General features: G+C 35.9%; 2 protein-coding genes and 1 non-coding gene across 3 annotated transcripts; 1 reads left to right on the forward strand and 2 right to left on the reverse strand.

The window, feature by feature from the left end:
• Nucleotides 1-6,378: 6,378 nt before the first annotated feature.
• rps13 (ribosomal protein S13) lies at nt 6,379-9,023 on the reverse strand. The gene is made up of 6 exons (XM_039656718.2): nt 8,986-9,023; nt 8,346-8,394; nt 8,169-8,247; nt 6,916-7,085; nt 6,713-6,813; nt 6,379-6,457 (listed from the first exon to the last, which is right to left on the reverse strand). Exons 1-6 carry the CDS (start codon nt 9,006-9,008, stop codon nt 6,424-6,426), a joined length of 456 nt encoding a protein of 151 aa, XP_039512652.1. The 5' UTR covers nt 9,009-9,023; the 3' UTR covers nt 6,379-6,423.
• LOC120471085 (small nucleolar RNA SNORA19) lies at nt 6,530-6,659 on the reverse strand. The gene has a single exon (XR_005620760.2). It is a non-coding gene; the product is annotated as a small nucleolar RNA SNORA19 (small nucleolar RNA).
• A 2,602-nt stretch (nt 9,024-11,625) lies between the features above and the next one.
• Nucleotides 11,626-17,423, forward strand: nucb2a (nucleobindin 2a). The gene is made up of 13 exons (XM_039656687.2): nt 11,626-11,814; nt 12,342-12,482; nt 12,605-12,712; nt 12,794-12,926; nt 13,447-13,550; nt 14,130-14,315; nt 14,399-14,489; nt 14,584-14,642; nt 14,736-14,828; nt 14,959-15,048; nt 15,914-16,084; nt 16,179-16,239; nt 16,710-17,423. Exons 2-13 carry the CDS (start codon nt 12,342-12,344, stop codon nt 16,949-16,951), a joined length of 1,479 nt encoding a protein of 492 aa, XP_039512621.1. The 5' UTR covers nt 11,626-11,814; the 3' UTR covers nt 16,952-17,423.
• The last annotated feature ends 358 nt before the right edge of the window (nt 17,424-17,781 follow it).

Here is a 17,781-nt window from a genome sequence, read left to right on the forward strand (position 1 = left end):
CGACTAATACCAATATCTACACCGACTTGATGTTTTCCATCAAGTTAACATTAAGTTTTTTGTTGCGTATCCGGATTTTTAATGGCAGTTAGCCTACACATAAACCTCTTGCATCAAGTAACATTTTCGTTACTAAATTTACAAGTGTTGATTGTAGATTGGGAGGAAACTCTGATACTAAATGGGCCATCTGTCATGTACTATATTTCAACATACAATTGTGTCTTCAACTACTGTGTCTTCAACATACAAAGTCATCTGCAGTCATTTTTTTGTCTGTAAAAAATGATTTGTGTTAATAGAATGTAATTTGCCTTCAAAAAAGTAATGTGATTATGAAAAAGTATGTTACCTGTAATGCAAAACTTTACTCGTTAGACCTAAAGTAATCTGATTACTTCATCCATGTTACTTGTTACATCAAAAGTAATTTGATTGCATGTTAACTGGTTATCTGACTTAAAATTAACCAACTCTCCAAAATGCTGGTAAATGAACACATGAGCTAATATTTGGACATGGATGCACTTCCTCATGAAAGCAAACGTGCCAATACGTCTCATATATGAGAAGTCACAAAACGCATACCTACTCTCCCTCTTAACTACAGGAACACACCCGCTCAAACTTCTCATTACTAAGGCAGGGCAGAGTCACAACAAAAGAAACAATCCAACTGCAACAACAGCTGATTATCCTGCCACTATTGGCTATGCTATTTATAGCCAAACATAGTTTTTCTTCTGGCTGACAGTTGACTGTTGACCTTATACTGTAAAATACTTGTGTGTGGGGGAGCAAAGGGAATCAAAGTGTTTAAAATGAATTACATTATTTAGAGTGCAGCTCAAACAGCAGGTGAGGATATTTTATTGGATATTATGCTATGGGATCATCAACTGAATAATAACTAATAACTGAATCTGTAAATAAGCCCAAAAAAGCAATGCAAAAGGAAATGCACTATTCAGAAAACTCTTATTAATTTATTATTCACCACACAAAAGTGTCTCATAATCAAGGTTCACAGAGAAAAAAGAAAAAATCAGTTTAATAGTTACCCCCTGACTGGCAATGGGCTTAATGTAAAACAAAACAACTTTTTATATACTATTATGTGACTGGAATCTTCATCTCATGTGAGTGTGACATCGTTGTAAAAAGTGCTCTTCCTTATATGTAACATATGGAAGAGAAAGGACTGAGTGCACCTCTAAAGGTCATTCAGTGCTGGCAGCAGTTAATGTATGGAAGGTCATGATGTTTTGCTTGTTTGTGTGTGTACTAGAGTGAATAAAAATGACACAGCTGAGGGGTTTCGATCTAATAGCTCTATACTACTTTGGCTGACCTAAGATTGAGAATGAGCCATCTCAACCAGCATTAAAATAATGCTTACACTGCGTCAAACCGGACTTGTCCTGTCTTCTTATGCCATTCAAATTTCATCCTTAGTGTATAGAGGCAACGCTCAAAGTCACGCTTCATATGTCACAATGTATATGTCAATCTACCAAAAGATAAGGACTGTATTACTGGCAAACTGCTAGAACCTTTCATAGTGGGTTCCCTATTTTTAAATTCAATGTCTTTAGATATTAATACTTCAATAGCTTGGTAAATTAACATCATATCAGATAATAAAATACAGTTATTCCTGTAAATTTTAAGTTAAGTCTGTAAAACCAATAACGTTGCTATACCGTATTTTTGATGGTAAAGTTCTGGCAACCACAGCTGCCGGTGTTCTGTTCTGTGTACTTTGTCAGAATAGCATACCTGAAGTTGAGTTTTATAGTGGGCTCTGTCAATTCAGCCTGCTTTGTCAAAACAGCATACCAGTGTTTGTGAAGGGTATGCTGTTTTGACAACCCCTGGTTTAATAAAAATACAGTTTATTAAGGGGTATGCTGTTAAAAAAATTATTTATTTGCCATTTATTTAGCTCTGCAGGGTATGAATCCTTTAAAAGGTAATTGATCATTTCCTCCCACTTATTTTCCATGTTTAAACTACAGAAAAATAAGCTTTAAATATTTAAAAGCCAAACACTAAAACCTTGAGTTAAGGCATGCAATTAGGTAATGTGTGTAATACACCAACACTTACCATGTGCTGAAATGACGGTTTAAATTGAACCGCATTAACCGAAGGTATCCCATTTTTTTTTTTTTGTATCCCATTTTTTACCATAAAAATTACGGTTTTATTTTTTACAGTGTAGGAAGAGCCCTGATCGTTCCAAATTTCTTTCATTGAGCATTATGGTGCTTCTGTGAACCCCAATAAAAGGTAAAACAGCTGAAAATGCATATCAGAGCAAAAACCATGAGGTCAAAAGAATTCAGAGAGCTCAGAAATAGGAAGTTCTTTTGACCTTATGGCTTGTTTTTGCTCTGATATGATATGCATTTTCAGCTGTTAGATCTTTTAACAAGGTGTTTGACTTTCCAAATCATACCCATTCAATTGATTTAGCCACAGAATAACTCCACTGAAAGAGTGTAACATCTAAAAGGAAAACGGGAATGCTCCTGAGTTACTTTTCAAGTGTCCAAGGATGCGAACATATCCTGCTTGGTAAATTCATGGTGACCATATCATATATTGGCTGGGATAAAAAAAAGCAGTGATTGATGAACATTTGGCGCAAAACATGTGATTTTCCCTTGTATCCCTAATTCACACTCTGTTTTTACACTCTGTTCTCACCAAGAACAGACATTTGACTCCAGTTGTGTATCTACATCAAACACTTCAGAACCGTATAAATATTTTAGCACATAATCCCTTTGGAGTTGCTTTTGTCGGCAAGCCTTTTGTTGGTTTGATGCAATGTTTCCCCCTAAGCATGACTTAAAATCCAACAGAAGAGACACTGATGATACAGAATGGGAAAAGAGGCTTGTGGCTGCAGCAGTGTTGGTATTTGCTGCTGTGGGTTTATTCTATTTATTTTCTGATAAATTATTTCAATTCTTTTTCTGATCTTAATAATAAAGCATTCAGCTACAAGCATTTCTCCCACTACTGAAATACATAAATAATGTATTATTTCGAAAGAAGACATTGGCATTCGTAAGACCCCTAAAACTCTTGTTCATATAAAAATCCAGCTTAAAAAGACATCTGCAGAGGGCACTTTGATAATGTGTCAGCAGTTTCATGCAGCCGAATCCCTTGGCTTTGACTGACAAGCAGTTCATGTTGATTTGGGATTAAATGTGATTGAGAGAATGGTAACCTTACAGAGGCATACCACCAGCACCGTGGGACCTGACCGTGTTGTGCCCCCAGTCCACCTGAATAAAACGCCATATGCCTAAAAAAAGAGCACAGCACATGTTCAGCTAATAGGCTTGTTTGAATTAGGGGCTTTCTGTAATACCACTTAAAAGGTCTTCCGTCTACTCTGTCTTATCCTTGCAGTCGCACACATTCAGTGATGGGGTGCAGTCCTGCGCAGCTCTGCGGTATTGCTCTGCTGATGGTTTCCTCAACACTGCCAGCAGCTCACAATGCTGCAAGGTGACTCAGTGTTACTTTTCTCTCACAGGAGAGGTTCATACAGAGGCAACTGCAGTTAAATCGCTGCATACAGAATAAAGTGATCTGCAGTGGGCGACTCTCAAAGTGTCTTCTTTTTCTGTTTAATGAGGTTTTCTTAAACCTTTGAAAAAAAAACATGTGCTTCATACATGTAGCGCATGCGTTTTGATCTCAAATGCATGCATGTCTTAAATCTGCTAAGTGATTAATAATGAATATATTTGCAAATACATGTGCATTTAAAACAGTTTCAGTTAAGTAGGCTATGTCATATGAAATTACTAAAACTAAAACTATTCAAAATATCTATGTTTATTGAAATAAAGCTGAAATAAAATATGAAATGAAAAATATCAAAATTAGAAATGTACGGAAGCGTATTGCATTCACTTGAAAAAAAAAATCTACTCTTTTTTCTGAATTAATGAGTTAATTATCTCAGAATTACAAGATATTTTTTTATGTAAAAAAAGTTTTGCTGTGTTTTTCTGAATTACTGACTTGATTGTCTCAAAAACTCAGAAATGCAGAAAAACAGAGCAAAAACCTTTTTTTCCATGAAAAATGATCTTGTATCTGAAATAATTAACTCATTAATTCAGAAAAACAGAGTAGATTTTTTTTCTTCAAGTGAATGCAATACTCTTCCATAGTAGCCTATAATGAAATATAAGTTTGTTTAAAACACTAAAATTATTAACTGGAAATCAATAAAAACTAAAAAATTAAAACAAGTAAATTGATATAAAAAAAATTTTATAAATACAAATTTGCCAAAAGCACATAACAAATTAACTAAAAAAATTTTAAAAAACTGAACTTGTAAACTAAAAATAGAAAAATAAAAGCTGATACAAAATATAAAAAATAGCAATACACATCTACTGTAAAAACAGCTTTTAAGTGTTACATAACACTGTAAAAAAAAGTCATCAGTCGACAACTTAAAAAGTGAGGGAATCCACTGCCTTGAAGTTATTAAGTGAAAAACTTCATGCGTAATTGACTAAATTAAGTTGTTACCTTGACCATTTTTTTTTCAATTACACATGAAATTTATTTACTCCATAACTTTAAGGCAACTTTCAAGTCAACTGATCACTTTTTAAAGTGAAAGTGTTACACCACACTTTCCATAAGTGTATTTTATTTCATTTCACAACTAAAAAAACCCACCACATTTCAGTGGTGACCTCTGTCAGCTCTTAATTTAATCAAACTATAAAACGGGTTGCTGTTCATAATAGACCATCACAGTTTTTCAGAGCTTTACAGAAACCCCTGCTTTGCTACAGTGATGATTGGAATGTCAGTACATGCTTTGTGTAATAAAAACAGACTCCATTCATTAAACAAAGTTAAATATCTAAAGCAAATAAAAGGTGCCGGTTATGAAAGGCTGTCTGAAGACATCCTTAACTATTTAAAAAAAAATGACTAAATGAATGTCTATTTGCACGTATTAAAATATATAGATATGATATTCATCATTTCACACTTTGGAAAAATTTTAGGTGAGTAAACAAATATGGTAAGTGAACACTGACCTCTAGTGGACAATGAGATTCTTAACGCAGGTAATTCTTGATTTTTATCAACATATTGCAACTTCTTAAGCAGGACTGGGCAAATCTTGCCCCCTTATGATGCACTTTCCAGCTCTAACCTTAATCAAACACACCTGAACAAGCTAATGAAGGTCTTCAGGGTCACCAAAAAGTGAAACAGGCATGTGATTTTGATCAGGGTTGCATAGCCCTGTTCTAAAGCAGTTTTCCTATTTGGAACCTTCTCTGCAATCATAATCTAATTTAATATGCATATAATATTATAAGAACATATCTATTAAATCAGCTTACAAACTTTTATTATTAAATATACTGGGCCATGCAGATATTCCTGAAAATAGTAACATTTTAGCTCTATCAAGATGGGTGTATGAACAAAATCTTATTTTTAGTGGTTTCACAATCCAATACAGGAGCACAAACGTTTGTTGTGTTGTAAGAATTCCGTGTAGATCAAAAATTGCCCCTTTATTTTTTAAATTAGAGCCAGTTAAATGACCATTGTAATTAGATCTCTAGCCTTTTACTGAATTTTATGTCCACAAGCCAACAGCTACTAAATCAACCTGCTATCTCTTATTGCTTTTCTGTTGTAACAATGGCTAAGCTTGCCATTTGTTGCCAGATTGAGCAGTGATTTAACCCATTAATTCTCAATGTCCTTATTTCAGAATTCCATACTTTACCAGACTCAAATTATTTTTGGAATTTAGTAATCTGTAAATATTTTTATTTTCTTCCATTGATTTTGTTAAGTGATAGCATGCTTACATAAGAAACCTAAAACGCTTTATAACCTGCATATATTTATGCCTGGCAGATCAGTTTGATACTGTAAATGTAGATGTTACACGGTCACAAAACAGCAAAGTACAGTCAAATTTAGATTGTTTTCTCCTTTATCTGCTGCAGAATTGAGCAGAACACGCTCCACCTAGAAACCCTGTTAATAGCACTACCATTGACACAAAAACATGCACTACACAATGTTGCCAATACACTACTTTTAATGTTTGCAAAGTGGTGTATAATTCAATAGCTTGACTTTGAATCTTCACAACTGCATCACCCATAAATGAACGCTGTTTGAACATGCACAAATACAAGTGAATATTCAGTTACAATGGATTCTGAATGAGATGTTCAAATGACAAATTGAAATGAATACAGGCATGTGGCAGCTCTATTCTACTCCAAAACTTCAATTAGGATCACAAAAGTTCTGTAACTTGAGAATAGAAAATCAGTCTGACAACACACATGAATTGATCCAAATATCTTTATTTGTCCAAAAAAACCTGCAAAATTATGCCACCAGTGCAGAAGCTGTGGAGGATTCGCTGTGGGTGAAAACAAATGAATCAGTTAAAAGATTCAGTGGGGAAAAATGCATTTTGAAAGACAAAGCAGCTTTTTGTGTGAAGGGGACTGGCAGTGGTGGCACATTCAAGCCAAACTGCTAATTTACCTCCAAAGTTTATCTAGCACATAAGAAATATCTCAGTTCTTAATAAGTGAAGAATGGGACAATGAAATGTGCACTACAAATACGAGAGGGATTTCAATTTTGTTTTTAAAACAACTCAAACACTTACTACTTCCAGTTGGGGGCAAGTACTCTCTTGGTCTTGTAGTAGCGGGCAAGCCTGTGGATTCTGCTCTCAACCAGAATCAGGCGGAACTTAGCATCCTTGTCCTGCAATTACACGTGACAATGGTGAGAAAACTGTTGAAGTGCACTGAATGGATTTTTCTAGAAATCTCCAAAGTGATCTTGCATGGGTTTTATTTTCATTACCTTTCTGTTCCTTTCCAAGTGCTTCCTCACAGCAACAGCCTTCTTGATAAGGTGGTAGAGATCCTCGGGCAGATCAGGGGCCAGGCCTTTGGACTTCAGGATCCTAAGGATCTTGTTGCCAGTGACAAAACGCACCTGGGCAACACCATGGGAATCCCTCAGGATCACACCTAATGAGAAGAGCAAGAGATATCAGCTTCTTGATAGTGAAATTGTGCAGACAGACAGACACAATATGGGCTGCTACGTTTGTTTTACAAATATGAAAACTTGAAGTTGAATTGTTGAAGTGCCCATTAAGATGCATAAACAATAAGCTTAAAAAGTGACAACTGAAGATGAAAGGATTCTCTCTTCTATTGGAAATCAGATTACAAATGCAAAGTGTGCCTCAGCTGTATCTATTTTACGAATACGACTGCACTCAAACTAGTTTTTAAACGTGGCTGTATAAAACGTGCTATAGAGAATCCTGTGATATTAAAGGGACAGTTCACTTTGAAATTAATTTTTGGTATGTTTTAGCTTACCTCAAGGGCATCCAAGATGTAGGTGTCTGTTTCCACAGTAGTTTCAATTTTTATATTTTTAGGTCAAACCATTCTTGTCTGTCAGTCATATAATGCAGGTCTATGGTCACCACCTCAAAGAGCATGCAGAGAAGTCCAAATTAAACATGATTTAATGACTCGTAAATGTCAGTACACATTTATGGCCTAAGACACGAAACGAGCGATTTGAGAAAACGAACAGTATTTATATAGTTTTACATCTTGTAACCACAGCCACGTCCAAGCGCTTCGGTCTACGCAAGCGCCGGAAGTGATCTCTCCGGAGCTTGCCCATTTTCGCAGATGGAAGCGCCCGTTCCCTTGGATTACTTGAATGTGGCTGTGGTTACAAGAGGTAAAAACAATATAAATACTCTTCGTTTTCTCACACAAACTGCTCATTTTCTGTCTTAGGCCATCAATGTGTAATTACATTTACAAGTCATTACATCAAGTTTAATTTGGACTTCTCTGTGCATGCTCTTTGAGGTGGTGACCATAGACCTGCATTATATGACTGACAGACAAGAATAGTTTGACCTAAACATTTCAAACTACTGCAGAAACAAAGACACCTTCATCTTGGATGTCCTTGGGGTAAGCAAAAACATACCAAATTAAATTCAAAGTTAACTATCCCTTTAATGTTATACAATGGACACGACATCCAGTAACATTCATTTTATATCAGTCAGAACTTACCGATTTGTGAGGGGGTCAGACCCTTCTTGGCCAGTTTGAAGATTTGTTCTTTAACATCATCAGATGTTAATTTGAGCCACTAAAAAGACATTAAAAAAAATGGTTATTTTAACAGCCTTGACAACTTAGAAAGGCATTGTACTTCCATATTCGAGGAATCAGAATCAATGGACTTACTGTGGGGACACTTCGTCTATAAGGCAGTGCCGACTGGGACAAACCCTTGCTGAAAAATAAAACGTTCTTCCATGTTAAACATGTCTTCCAGAATGAAATATTAAATTACAATTAAAACAATTCCACTTCTTCTGCAGTAACATTAAACCAAGCTGTAAACATGTTAACTGACAGCAGGTAATATAAAATAAAGGACATATAAACTATAAACGAACATAAAGGGGTTGTAAAATATAAATAATCTTAAAATGAATAGGTTCAGTACATAACATACTTTTATATGTAATAGACCAACATTTATAAGACCTAACGATACGACAAACGCATTTTGACACCAAAACGTAGGTTACGTGAAACTAAACGACATGATACCCGAACCGACAAACTGTCGATGTTAGATAAAATCAGTGTGTTAAGATCGTTCATGTATCCATCCTGCAGCGCCTCATTCTACATGTGCTGCCATCACGCTACACAGAGGAAGAGAACGTGGGACTATATTCTGACTTCTCAAAAACTATTTTCTAGCTCGAATTAAATACACATCCCAGGTTCAGTCTATCGTATAAAGAGTTAACTGTATTTTGGGGTAGGCAGTGTGGTCCCTAAATGGTGTTTTTAGCGTAAAATAAACATTTACCCAGGAGCGTGCATACGACCCATGATGGCGGTTTAGAGACCGAAGAAAGAGAAAGACCGAACCTAGGCCGAGAGGAAGTGAAGTATTGTGGCGGAAGTGATGTAGAATGTCATTTTCCGTCTGTTGATTCGCTTGATTCATGGATCATTTATTTTAGTGATGGGAAGTTCGGATCATTTTACTGATTCGGATCTTTGAGTCTCGTTCAGTAAAATGAACGAATCTTTTATCGAGTCATTTCGTTCATTTCGGTCATTTCATAATTATATAATTAAAATGTCATGTTAAATATCCCATACATCTAGTACTTACGAAAATCTTAATTACATTTGTAAAAATAACATAATAGGGTAATGCAGCCAAAGCCAAAAGCAACTGAAATAACTGTAACGTTAGCTATTAATTAGTTGCTGGGTCTAAAGTTCAGGCTATTCAGTCTGACCCTGTTATAGTTCACCTCACCTCCTGATCCGAGACGTTCTTTGCTTTGCAACTTCATATTTATCAGGTTTGTTCTCCTCCTCTCATGTCTCGAGACGTTAGCTGTTGACTCGTCAGTGTCTGACTCTGATCTGTGCTGTCTGCTGGCCGTGCCATGCGATATAGCAGGACCGGAAAGATTAAAGATTAGTTCATCTCTCGAGTTCGGGTTCGGCCGGGTCCGAGTCTTTCGTTCTTCCTGTCAGTCCCATAGAGTCTATGCTGTCAGCACCGGAAAGAGAAATGATTAGTTCATCTCTCGAGTTCGGGTTCGGCGGGTCCGAGTCTTTCGTTCTTCCCGTCAGTCCCATTAAGTCTATGCTTTCAGTACCGGAAAGGGGAATGATTAGTTCATTTGAGTCTTCGGGTTTGAGTCCGTCGTTCTTTTCTCACGTGGCCACGGGTCTCGCATCAAATACAACATTAGATTCGTATTATTGACTGCGTCTGAATATTGTGTTATATAGGCATTAAAATACAAATGTTCAATAAACATTAACGTCCATTATTCCTTATTCCTTATTATTGTCCCTGTCCGTCTCTTTTCTATATTATGCATCTGTGGTGTGTTTTATTATATATTGTACATTAATTAACTACTATTATATTATACATCATCTACGTGCTTGTTTGTAAAAGGTTTGTGAATTAGTTTGTAAAAAGTTTGTGAATTTGGGTATTCAATACGGTGACAATTCACGTGACTAAAGAACGAAGGACTCAAACCCGAAGACTCAAATGAACTAATCATTCCTCTTTCCGGTGGTCTGACAGCATAGGCTCAATGGGACTGACAGGAAGAACGAAAGACTCGGACTCGAGACTCGAGAGATGAACTAATCATTTCTGTTTCCAGTACAGATTCAGAATCCATATGTTGCGCAATGCGCATGCGCGGGTAACACAAGATGAACGAATCACTCCCTGAGACAACTCGATAGTCCCGAGTCATATTAAAGATTCGTTCAAAATGAACGAATCGTTCATGAACGACACATCACTAATTTATTTCAGACTAAAGTTATGTTGTTTAGTAAGTTGATTATTATCTTTTTGACTTAATCTTTACATGTTATTTATTAACCGCGTGTTTCAATCTGGTGTAAAATTCCTTTGCTACCTTAAATATGGACGAAGAGAGATGTTGAATGCCTCTGTTTTTTTATTTACTTGTTATAACGTTACCTTTTGAAATATATTTTCCAGTTTGTTCTGTCATCTATGTTTGAATAGATGATGATTGATGATGATAGATGATTGACCCCCCACCCCCTTCCTATTAATTGTTTATTTCCAATAAATCCAGATAAGTCCTTCTAAAATCTTTGCATAAAAATTCATTTCAATGATCATATTATTTTTAACAACTTTGTAATAATGTTAATTATGAGTCAGTGGATGATCTTTCCTTTCTCTAACCCAACATTTTGTGTTCAATCTAACGTTACTTAGCAAAGGTCTTTGTCATACTCTAATTTTGTACTAACTTAGTACAAAATTAGAGTATGACAAAGACCTTTGCTAACATTATGTGATGTAATATGTTCATAATTGCAGTGTTCATTTATGTTTGTATTTTCAAAAATTTACTTCATTGCTGTCGTCCTATGTTATTTGTAAAGAAAAAAAAAAATGCAAAGAGAAATTCTATTATATATTTTTTTCTTCTCATATCCACCAGCAGTTGGCGCTCCAAGAAAAGACCAACTGCTGTAAGCGTGTCTGGACCAGAGGGCTGTAGGCTCTAGAAATATAATAAGTGGATTGAACTGGCGCGTACAACAGAGTTATGAAATGGGCGTATGGTCGGGGTTAAATTGTTATCCATTCATCCAATATTATCAATATTATTATTATTATCCGAAGAAATGATAACACACATTTTCAGCGTTATTAGATCATTTGTTATCGGTTCCATTTTTCAGTGCTTGTCAGAACGGACCAATCATACATTTGTTCAGAATTGTATAGAATGTTCTGAAACTTACGTCTAGCAAACAGTATAATTATCACGTTTTAATCGATATTGTTTTAAGTGCAAAAATATTTCAAATTTAAAAAACCCAGTCCATTATTCGCCTTTCTGAGCCGCAATGCGCCCCCTTCAGGAAGTCAATATTAGCGTTATAAAAAACAATATCACTCAAGCCCAAACACACAATGCTCTTGATCTACGTGGACTAGCTTACTGTCTCCTTCTAACGTTACTGGGTTAGCTCTAGCTCGCTAGCCTCTGTGTTACTGTTAGTCATCATCATCAGTCCAAGATAGCGGACAGTCAGGAAGCCAGCGGTAATGAAAGGAAGCAGAAAACACCCGAGATAGCTCGATAGAAACCGATCTGACACCGTAAGTGGCATTATTTAATTGTGAATCGCTCCGGATACATTAACCCAAATAGAACATCAACAATTCAACTTTTCACTTATAAAATGGATTGCGAGTTTCGCTATAACGTCTGGCATATACTTCACTGGCAATGGCAAGCTAATGAAATTAGCTTCTATGTATCGAGATCAGCAACCCTTTCAAACCACATCTCTCTGTTGCAATGATATCTTTCCAGCAAAACCACGTATATTTGCAGTGTCTCTTTAATATAGTGACCCGCTAACTGCCTGATAATGTCGTTTATCCTTAGTAACGGATTTATTGGAGAGCTGATCTGCCAATCAGTGGCTGTGTTACAACCTTGGGTAGCGAGCGGTAGCGAGCTGCCTATTTAGGCAAGAACAGATTTTTTTTTTTTTTTTAAGGTTCAGATTTCCAAAAGTGATAGTCGGCTCATTAGGTTTTGCAATACAAGCCATATAAAATATGAAAGAGCTGTCATCTCCGGCTTGATGTTTAATCCATATGTTTGCTAATTTTTCCAGATGTCCTGTTTAAAGGGGCTCCTCGCCAGCTGCCTTGTATTGGCGAGTGTGATGTCCTGGGCCAAGGCCGTGCCAATAAGTTTAGATAAAACTAAGGTTAAACTCGCAGAGGAAACAGTCAAAGAACCTCCCCAGAGTGCGGTAAGAAACATTTGAATAGCCAATTATATAACAAACTTTGTGCAACAAGTTGTAAGTGTCACACTTTTAAATTTGACATTATCTTATTATGTATTTCTATTATTTTTATATTATATTTGTAGGACACCGGACTACACTATGACCGCTATCTCAGAGAAGTTATTGACTTCCTTGAAAAAGATCAACATTTTAGAGAAAAGCTGCACAACACAGACATGGAAGATATAAAGGTAAGAAACAGCATGGCTTTATTTGTCTTGTATGATACAAAGGTCACACATAGCTAATCTGTTAATTCCTACTGATTTCAGCAAGGGAAGTTGGCTAAAGAGCTTGACTTTGTCAGCCACCATGTGAGAACCAAGCTGGATGAACTAAAAAGGCAAGAGGTCAGCCGTTTGAGAACCCTGATCAAAGCCAAGCAGGACATTGAAGGAGGGAATGGTAAGAATGGCTGTCAAAATAATTATAGTTGAATAAATGCTTGTGGTAATTTTACATACATAAGGTGAGTTAAAAAGACAAAGGTGCAAGACTGTATAATAGTACTTGACAGCTTGGTGAAGGGAAAGAACTACAATCCCATGAAGCCTTGCGAACACAGCATAATCAAATTAAAAAGGAGAAATGCATAAATATATGAACTACTCATTTACAGATGTTGATTATGTATGAAAACAATATGTTTTAATTTTATTGCAAAATATACAGTATATGAAGACTTGCATAAATGTATTTGTTTGAGAGCGTAGGGAGATAAACTCAGGAGTTATTTTGATTAAAGATTACGAGGGCGCATGAATTGTCAATTTTGATTTCATGGTGACTTTAATGAATGAACAGACCACAAACACCAAATAAGATGCAACATCTAGTAGATTCATTGATTTTTTTTTTTTTTTAAGCATATGGGTCTTGATTTTCAGAACATTCTCTAAACACAGTTCTCTCTCATGTTTCACAGATATTGCGGTAGATCACCAGGCATTACTCAAACAGTTTGAATATCTGAACCACATGAACCCGCACACATTTGAGGTTGAGGATCTGGACAGACTCATCAAATCGGTATGCCATTACTTACAGTTACCCAGCTTTTATAATCATACTTGAATCCATCTTTTGATACTTGATTTTGGTGCTTGTAATCGTTTAAGTCAATAATATATTTTGCATTTAAAATACAATTCATGTTGCATAAAATTAAGTCAAAAAGGACAAATAATTCATTTTTTCTCACATTTTATTAAATCCATGTCATGACTTTACAGTCATTTGTGATTACAAGATAGTTTTTTTTTTTTATGGAACGCAAAGAACAAGAGCTAAATATAGAAAAATATATGGTCGCTAAAGAAATTTCAGTGGCGTTTCGTTTTTGTAGGACACAGTTACTTGCACATTCTGCTTAATTTTAAGGTAAATTCCCACAGAAAACCTGAAAATACTGTCTCAAATATTTCTGGAATCTTCCATACACACTTTAAAAGAACATCATGTAAGACTGTAAAGCCAAGGTCTGCATACAGCATGCGTTTCCCTTCTCATTTGGTCACTGAGCAACAAAAGACCTTTTAGATACAAATGATAAGACCAGAACACATAAAGCTATAATCTTTCAGTTACATTTATGATCTTGCAATATAGGCTACAAATGATCTGGAGAACTACGACAAGGAACGGCATGAAGAATTTAAAAGGTACGAGATGATGAAAGAGCATGAGCGACGGGAACACTTGAAGACACTTGATGAGGAAGACAGGAAGAAAGAGGAGGAGCACTATGAGGAGCTGAAGAAAAAACATGCTGATCACCCCAAAGTCAACCACCCCGTAAGTCTGCACGCATTTAACTTCTCTTTATGTTTGATTTCATTGAAGATATACTCGTATTTCTCTAACGTGTTATTCTATAGGGTAGCAAGGATCAGCTAAAAGAAGTGTGGGAGGAGGCTGATGGCCTTGACCCTGAAGATTTTGACCCAAAAACATTCTTCAATCTGCATGGTAAAAATTCTTGATGGCTTAGCCATATCCTGGATATGAGAATGCTGAAATGACATACTTACTATTATTATATTTTCGCAATCTTGTATTGCAGACTCAAACGGAGATGGATTCTTTGATGAACAAGAGCTGGAAGCCCTATTCACGAAGGAGGTACACAATTGCATGTCACCACATGCTCTGCTAATTTATTTTATTTTATGATATTTTAAAAATAATTTCTGATTTCATTTGATTTTTTTTTAGCTGGAGAAGATCTATGATCCAACTAATGAAGAGGACGACATGGTTGAAATGGAGGAGGAAAGGCTGCGAATGAGAGAGCACGTCATGAACGAGGTTAAATGATGATTATAAATAATGGACCAGTTCTCTTTGCATGTCTTGACATGGCAACTTCAGGAAAATTGACAAATCTAACAAAACAAAACGTTTTTTTTCTGTATCTGTAATCATCTGGCCTTTACAGGTTGACACCAATAAAGACAGACTGGTGTCCTTAGACGAGTTCCTGGTTGCCACAAAGAAAAAAGAGTTTCTTGAACCAGACAGCTGGGAAGTGAGTGTGACACGCTACTGATACATAATTAGACCATTGATCAATAACATCTAATTCATGCATCAGTAAACACTAAACAGTCTGGATTATTGTGTTAAGTTTGACACAGGATCAAAGTACAGTCCTGGTCAGAATTACTGGCAACCTTGGTAAATATGAACAAAGAGGCCTGTGAAAATAAATCTGCATTGCTAATCCTTTTGACCCTTTATTACAAAAAAAAAAAAATCCCCAAAATCTAACCTTTTATGGAAGTAAAACAATTGAAAATCGGGGGAAAATCTCATTATGAAATAAGTGATTTTCTCTAATACACATTGGCCACAGTTAATGGCACAACATGTTCTGCAACCTCCTTTTTCTAAGATAACAGCTAAAAGTTTTTTTGAAAGCTTATGCTGGAGTTTATCCAAACAATTTGTGGTGATGTAGGTCCTGTTTTATTTGTATATTTTGGGGGGGGGATTTCTGACACCAAAACTCAGCTAATTTCTGTTATTCTCTAGCTGTGATCCTTGGAGAGTCGCTACTCAAACTATCCTCATCACCGCGCATTAAGAAAATACAGACATGTGTCCTCTTCCATGCAGATATGTAACATTTTTAGTTGATTGGAACTTTAATTTTTGCCCTAAAGGTGGAAATGGGAAATTTCAATGCTTTAGTTAGTTATTTATATTTTCTTATAGCCACTTTCTATTGTGCACATCAGAACTAAATGATAGATGATTAAGGGAATTTGGAATTACCAACGGTGGCAATAATTCTGATCTCGACTTCTGTATAAACCTATTAATTATAAGAGCGAGTGAGTAAAAAAATGTAAAAAATAGCATTTAACCTTCATGTTTTCGGATGACCTTAGACTCTAGAACAGAACCAAGCATATACTGATGAAGAGATGAGAGAGTTTGAGGAGCATTTGGTCAGACAGGAGGAAGACTTAAACCAGAAAGCGTCTGACCTTCAGAAGCAGAGAGAGGAACTAGAGCGACAGCAGGAGCAGCTCAATGCTCAGAAAATAGAACTACAGCAGGTAACTGAACTGATTTGTCTTGTATCTGCTTATTGAATGAAAAACAAGTCATAACAAGTGAATGAAAACCTATTCTGTGCGTCTTTTTTCTCAGGCTGTGGAGCATATGGAACGGTTGAAAACACAGAATGACCCGTCTCCACCTGCGACGCATTGTAAGTTCTACTTTCGTTTGTAAATTACATATATAACCAGATCATGTAAAGATTACATTGGCTAACTGGCCCTGAATGTGATACCACCTGACATGTTCTTTTAGTTTTACATTATTCTAGAGAACGTTTTCTGTTAGTTTTACATTACATAGAGAACGTGGGTAACGAAACATGGGTAATTCTGTTCAGTGGGTTAACAGGGTTTCCAATTTGGTGATTGGTACGTAAAGCATTCGATAAAACTGTATGTTTGTGTGTTCTCGCTCCCTCCACTTCACTGCAAACGGAGAATGTATTTCTAATTCCTGGCCAAAATACTTGGTTTTTAAACATTTAAATTTGAATAACACATTTTAAAAGCAACATTCTTGGCAAATATACTTGAATTTTAAACATTTTAAGTTAAATGCAACACATTCTTGGCAAATATACTTGAATTGATACAACACTTTCTAAATTTCTCATAATAGTGGAGGGAAATGCTGTCCCTGAGTCACTAGGACATGACCAGCCTTCTGAACACCAGCCTTTGCCACCAGGACACCAAAATATTCCTCCAGAACAACAGCAGCATCATGCTGTACCTCCGAATCAACAGGATCAAGGACAGGAACACAAAAATATAATAGAAAACCAGCCACTGCCTCCAGGACACAACAGCCCACTGCAAGATTCTCCAAAGATGCCCCTCGACCACAACAATGTGCCATAGGACCGTCACATGGCTTTTGTGGAGAAACTTACCTAGCACCAGGCTCACAGAGACTTCAACAAACAGTACCTCCTGTCCAGTACTAGTCAATGATTATCTGCGTTCATGTGTGTTGCGGCGGTTTTAATTAGTGGGAAAGTGGCTGGTTATATAATACTTTTAATGCAGAATTTGCTGTTTGGTATAATTGTGTTTTTTTTTTTGTTATTGAAAATATACGTTGTGGATATTTTTTTTTCCAACATTGGATTGGATGTCTGTGTATAAGCTTTTGTTTTGCACATTTAGTTTTCTGAAATTTTAATGGCCATGAAAAGCTACTTTAAACCTAGTTGTGTGGTATCAGAATATTGTTGAATTGTACTGGAAGATTTTAAATGATTAGGGCTACTCAGAATTTTAACCGTTGCTTACAGTGGGAACTTTAAGATTTAAGTCAGACATCAATAAAAATCTATTTGGAAAAAAAAAAGGTTGTTTTTTTAACAAACAAACACTTTATGTAAAAGAACAGTGCCGGTTCAGTACAAATCAAGCTCAATCAAACAGCAAGAATGAAGGATACAATGAGGGACTTTTATCAAATGTGCTTACATTAATTTGGTTGAATCTGGGATATTATTTGCATGCAAAGATGTTTAAACAATCATTTTTTACATGGGTTTATTGGGTTTAAACTTTAAGACATTGTGTTTTCATAGCAACTAAGATATAAAATTGGATATAACTACACCGAAAAATGATTAGGTTGAGCTAATTTAGCTTAACTTGTACTAAACCTAGAACTAGTATAAAAAAAAAAACTCTTTGTGACCATCATATCAATCAAG

This window comes from Pimephales promelas, chromosome 1 (genome assembly GCF_988280905.1).
Source record: "Pimephales promelas chromosome 1, fPimPro1.hap1.1, whole genome shotgun sequence".
NCBI classification, from domain to species: domain Eukaryota; kingdom Metazoa; phylum Chordata; class Actinopteri; order Cypriniformes; family Leuciscidae; genus Pimephales; species Pimephales promelas.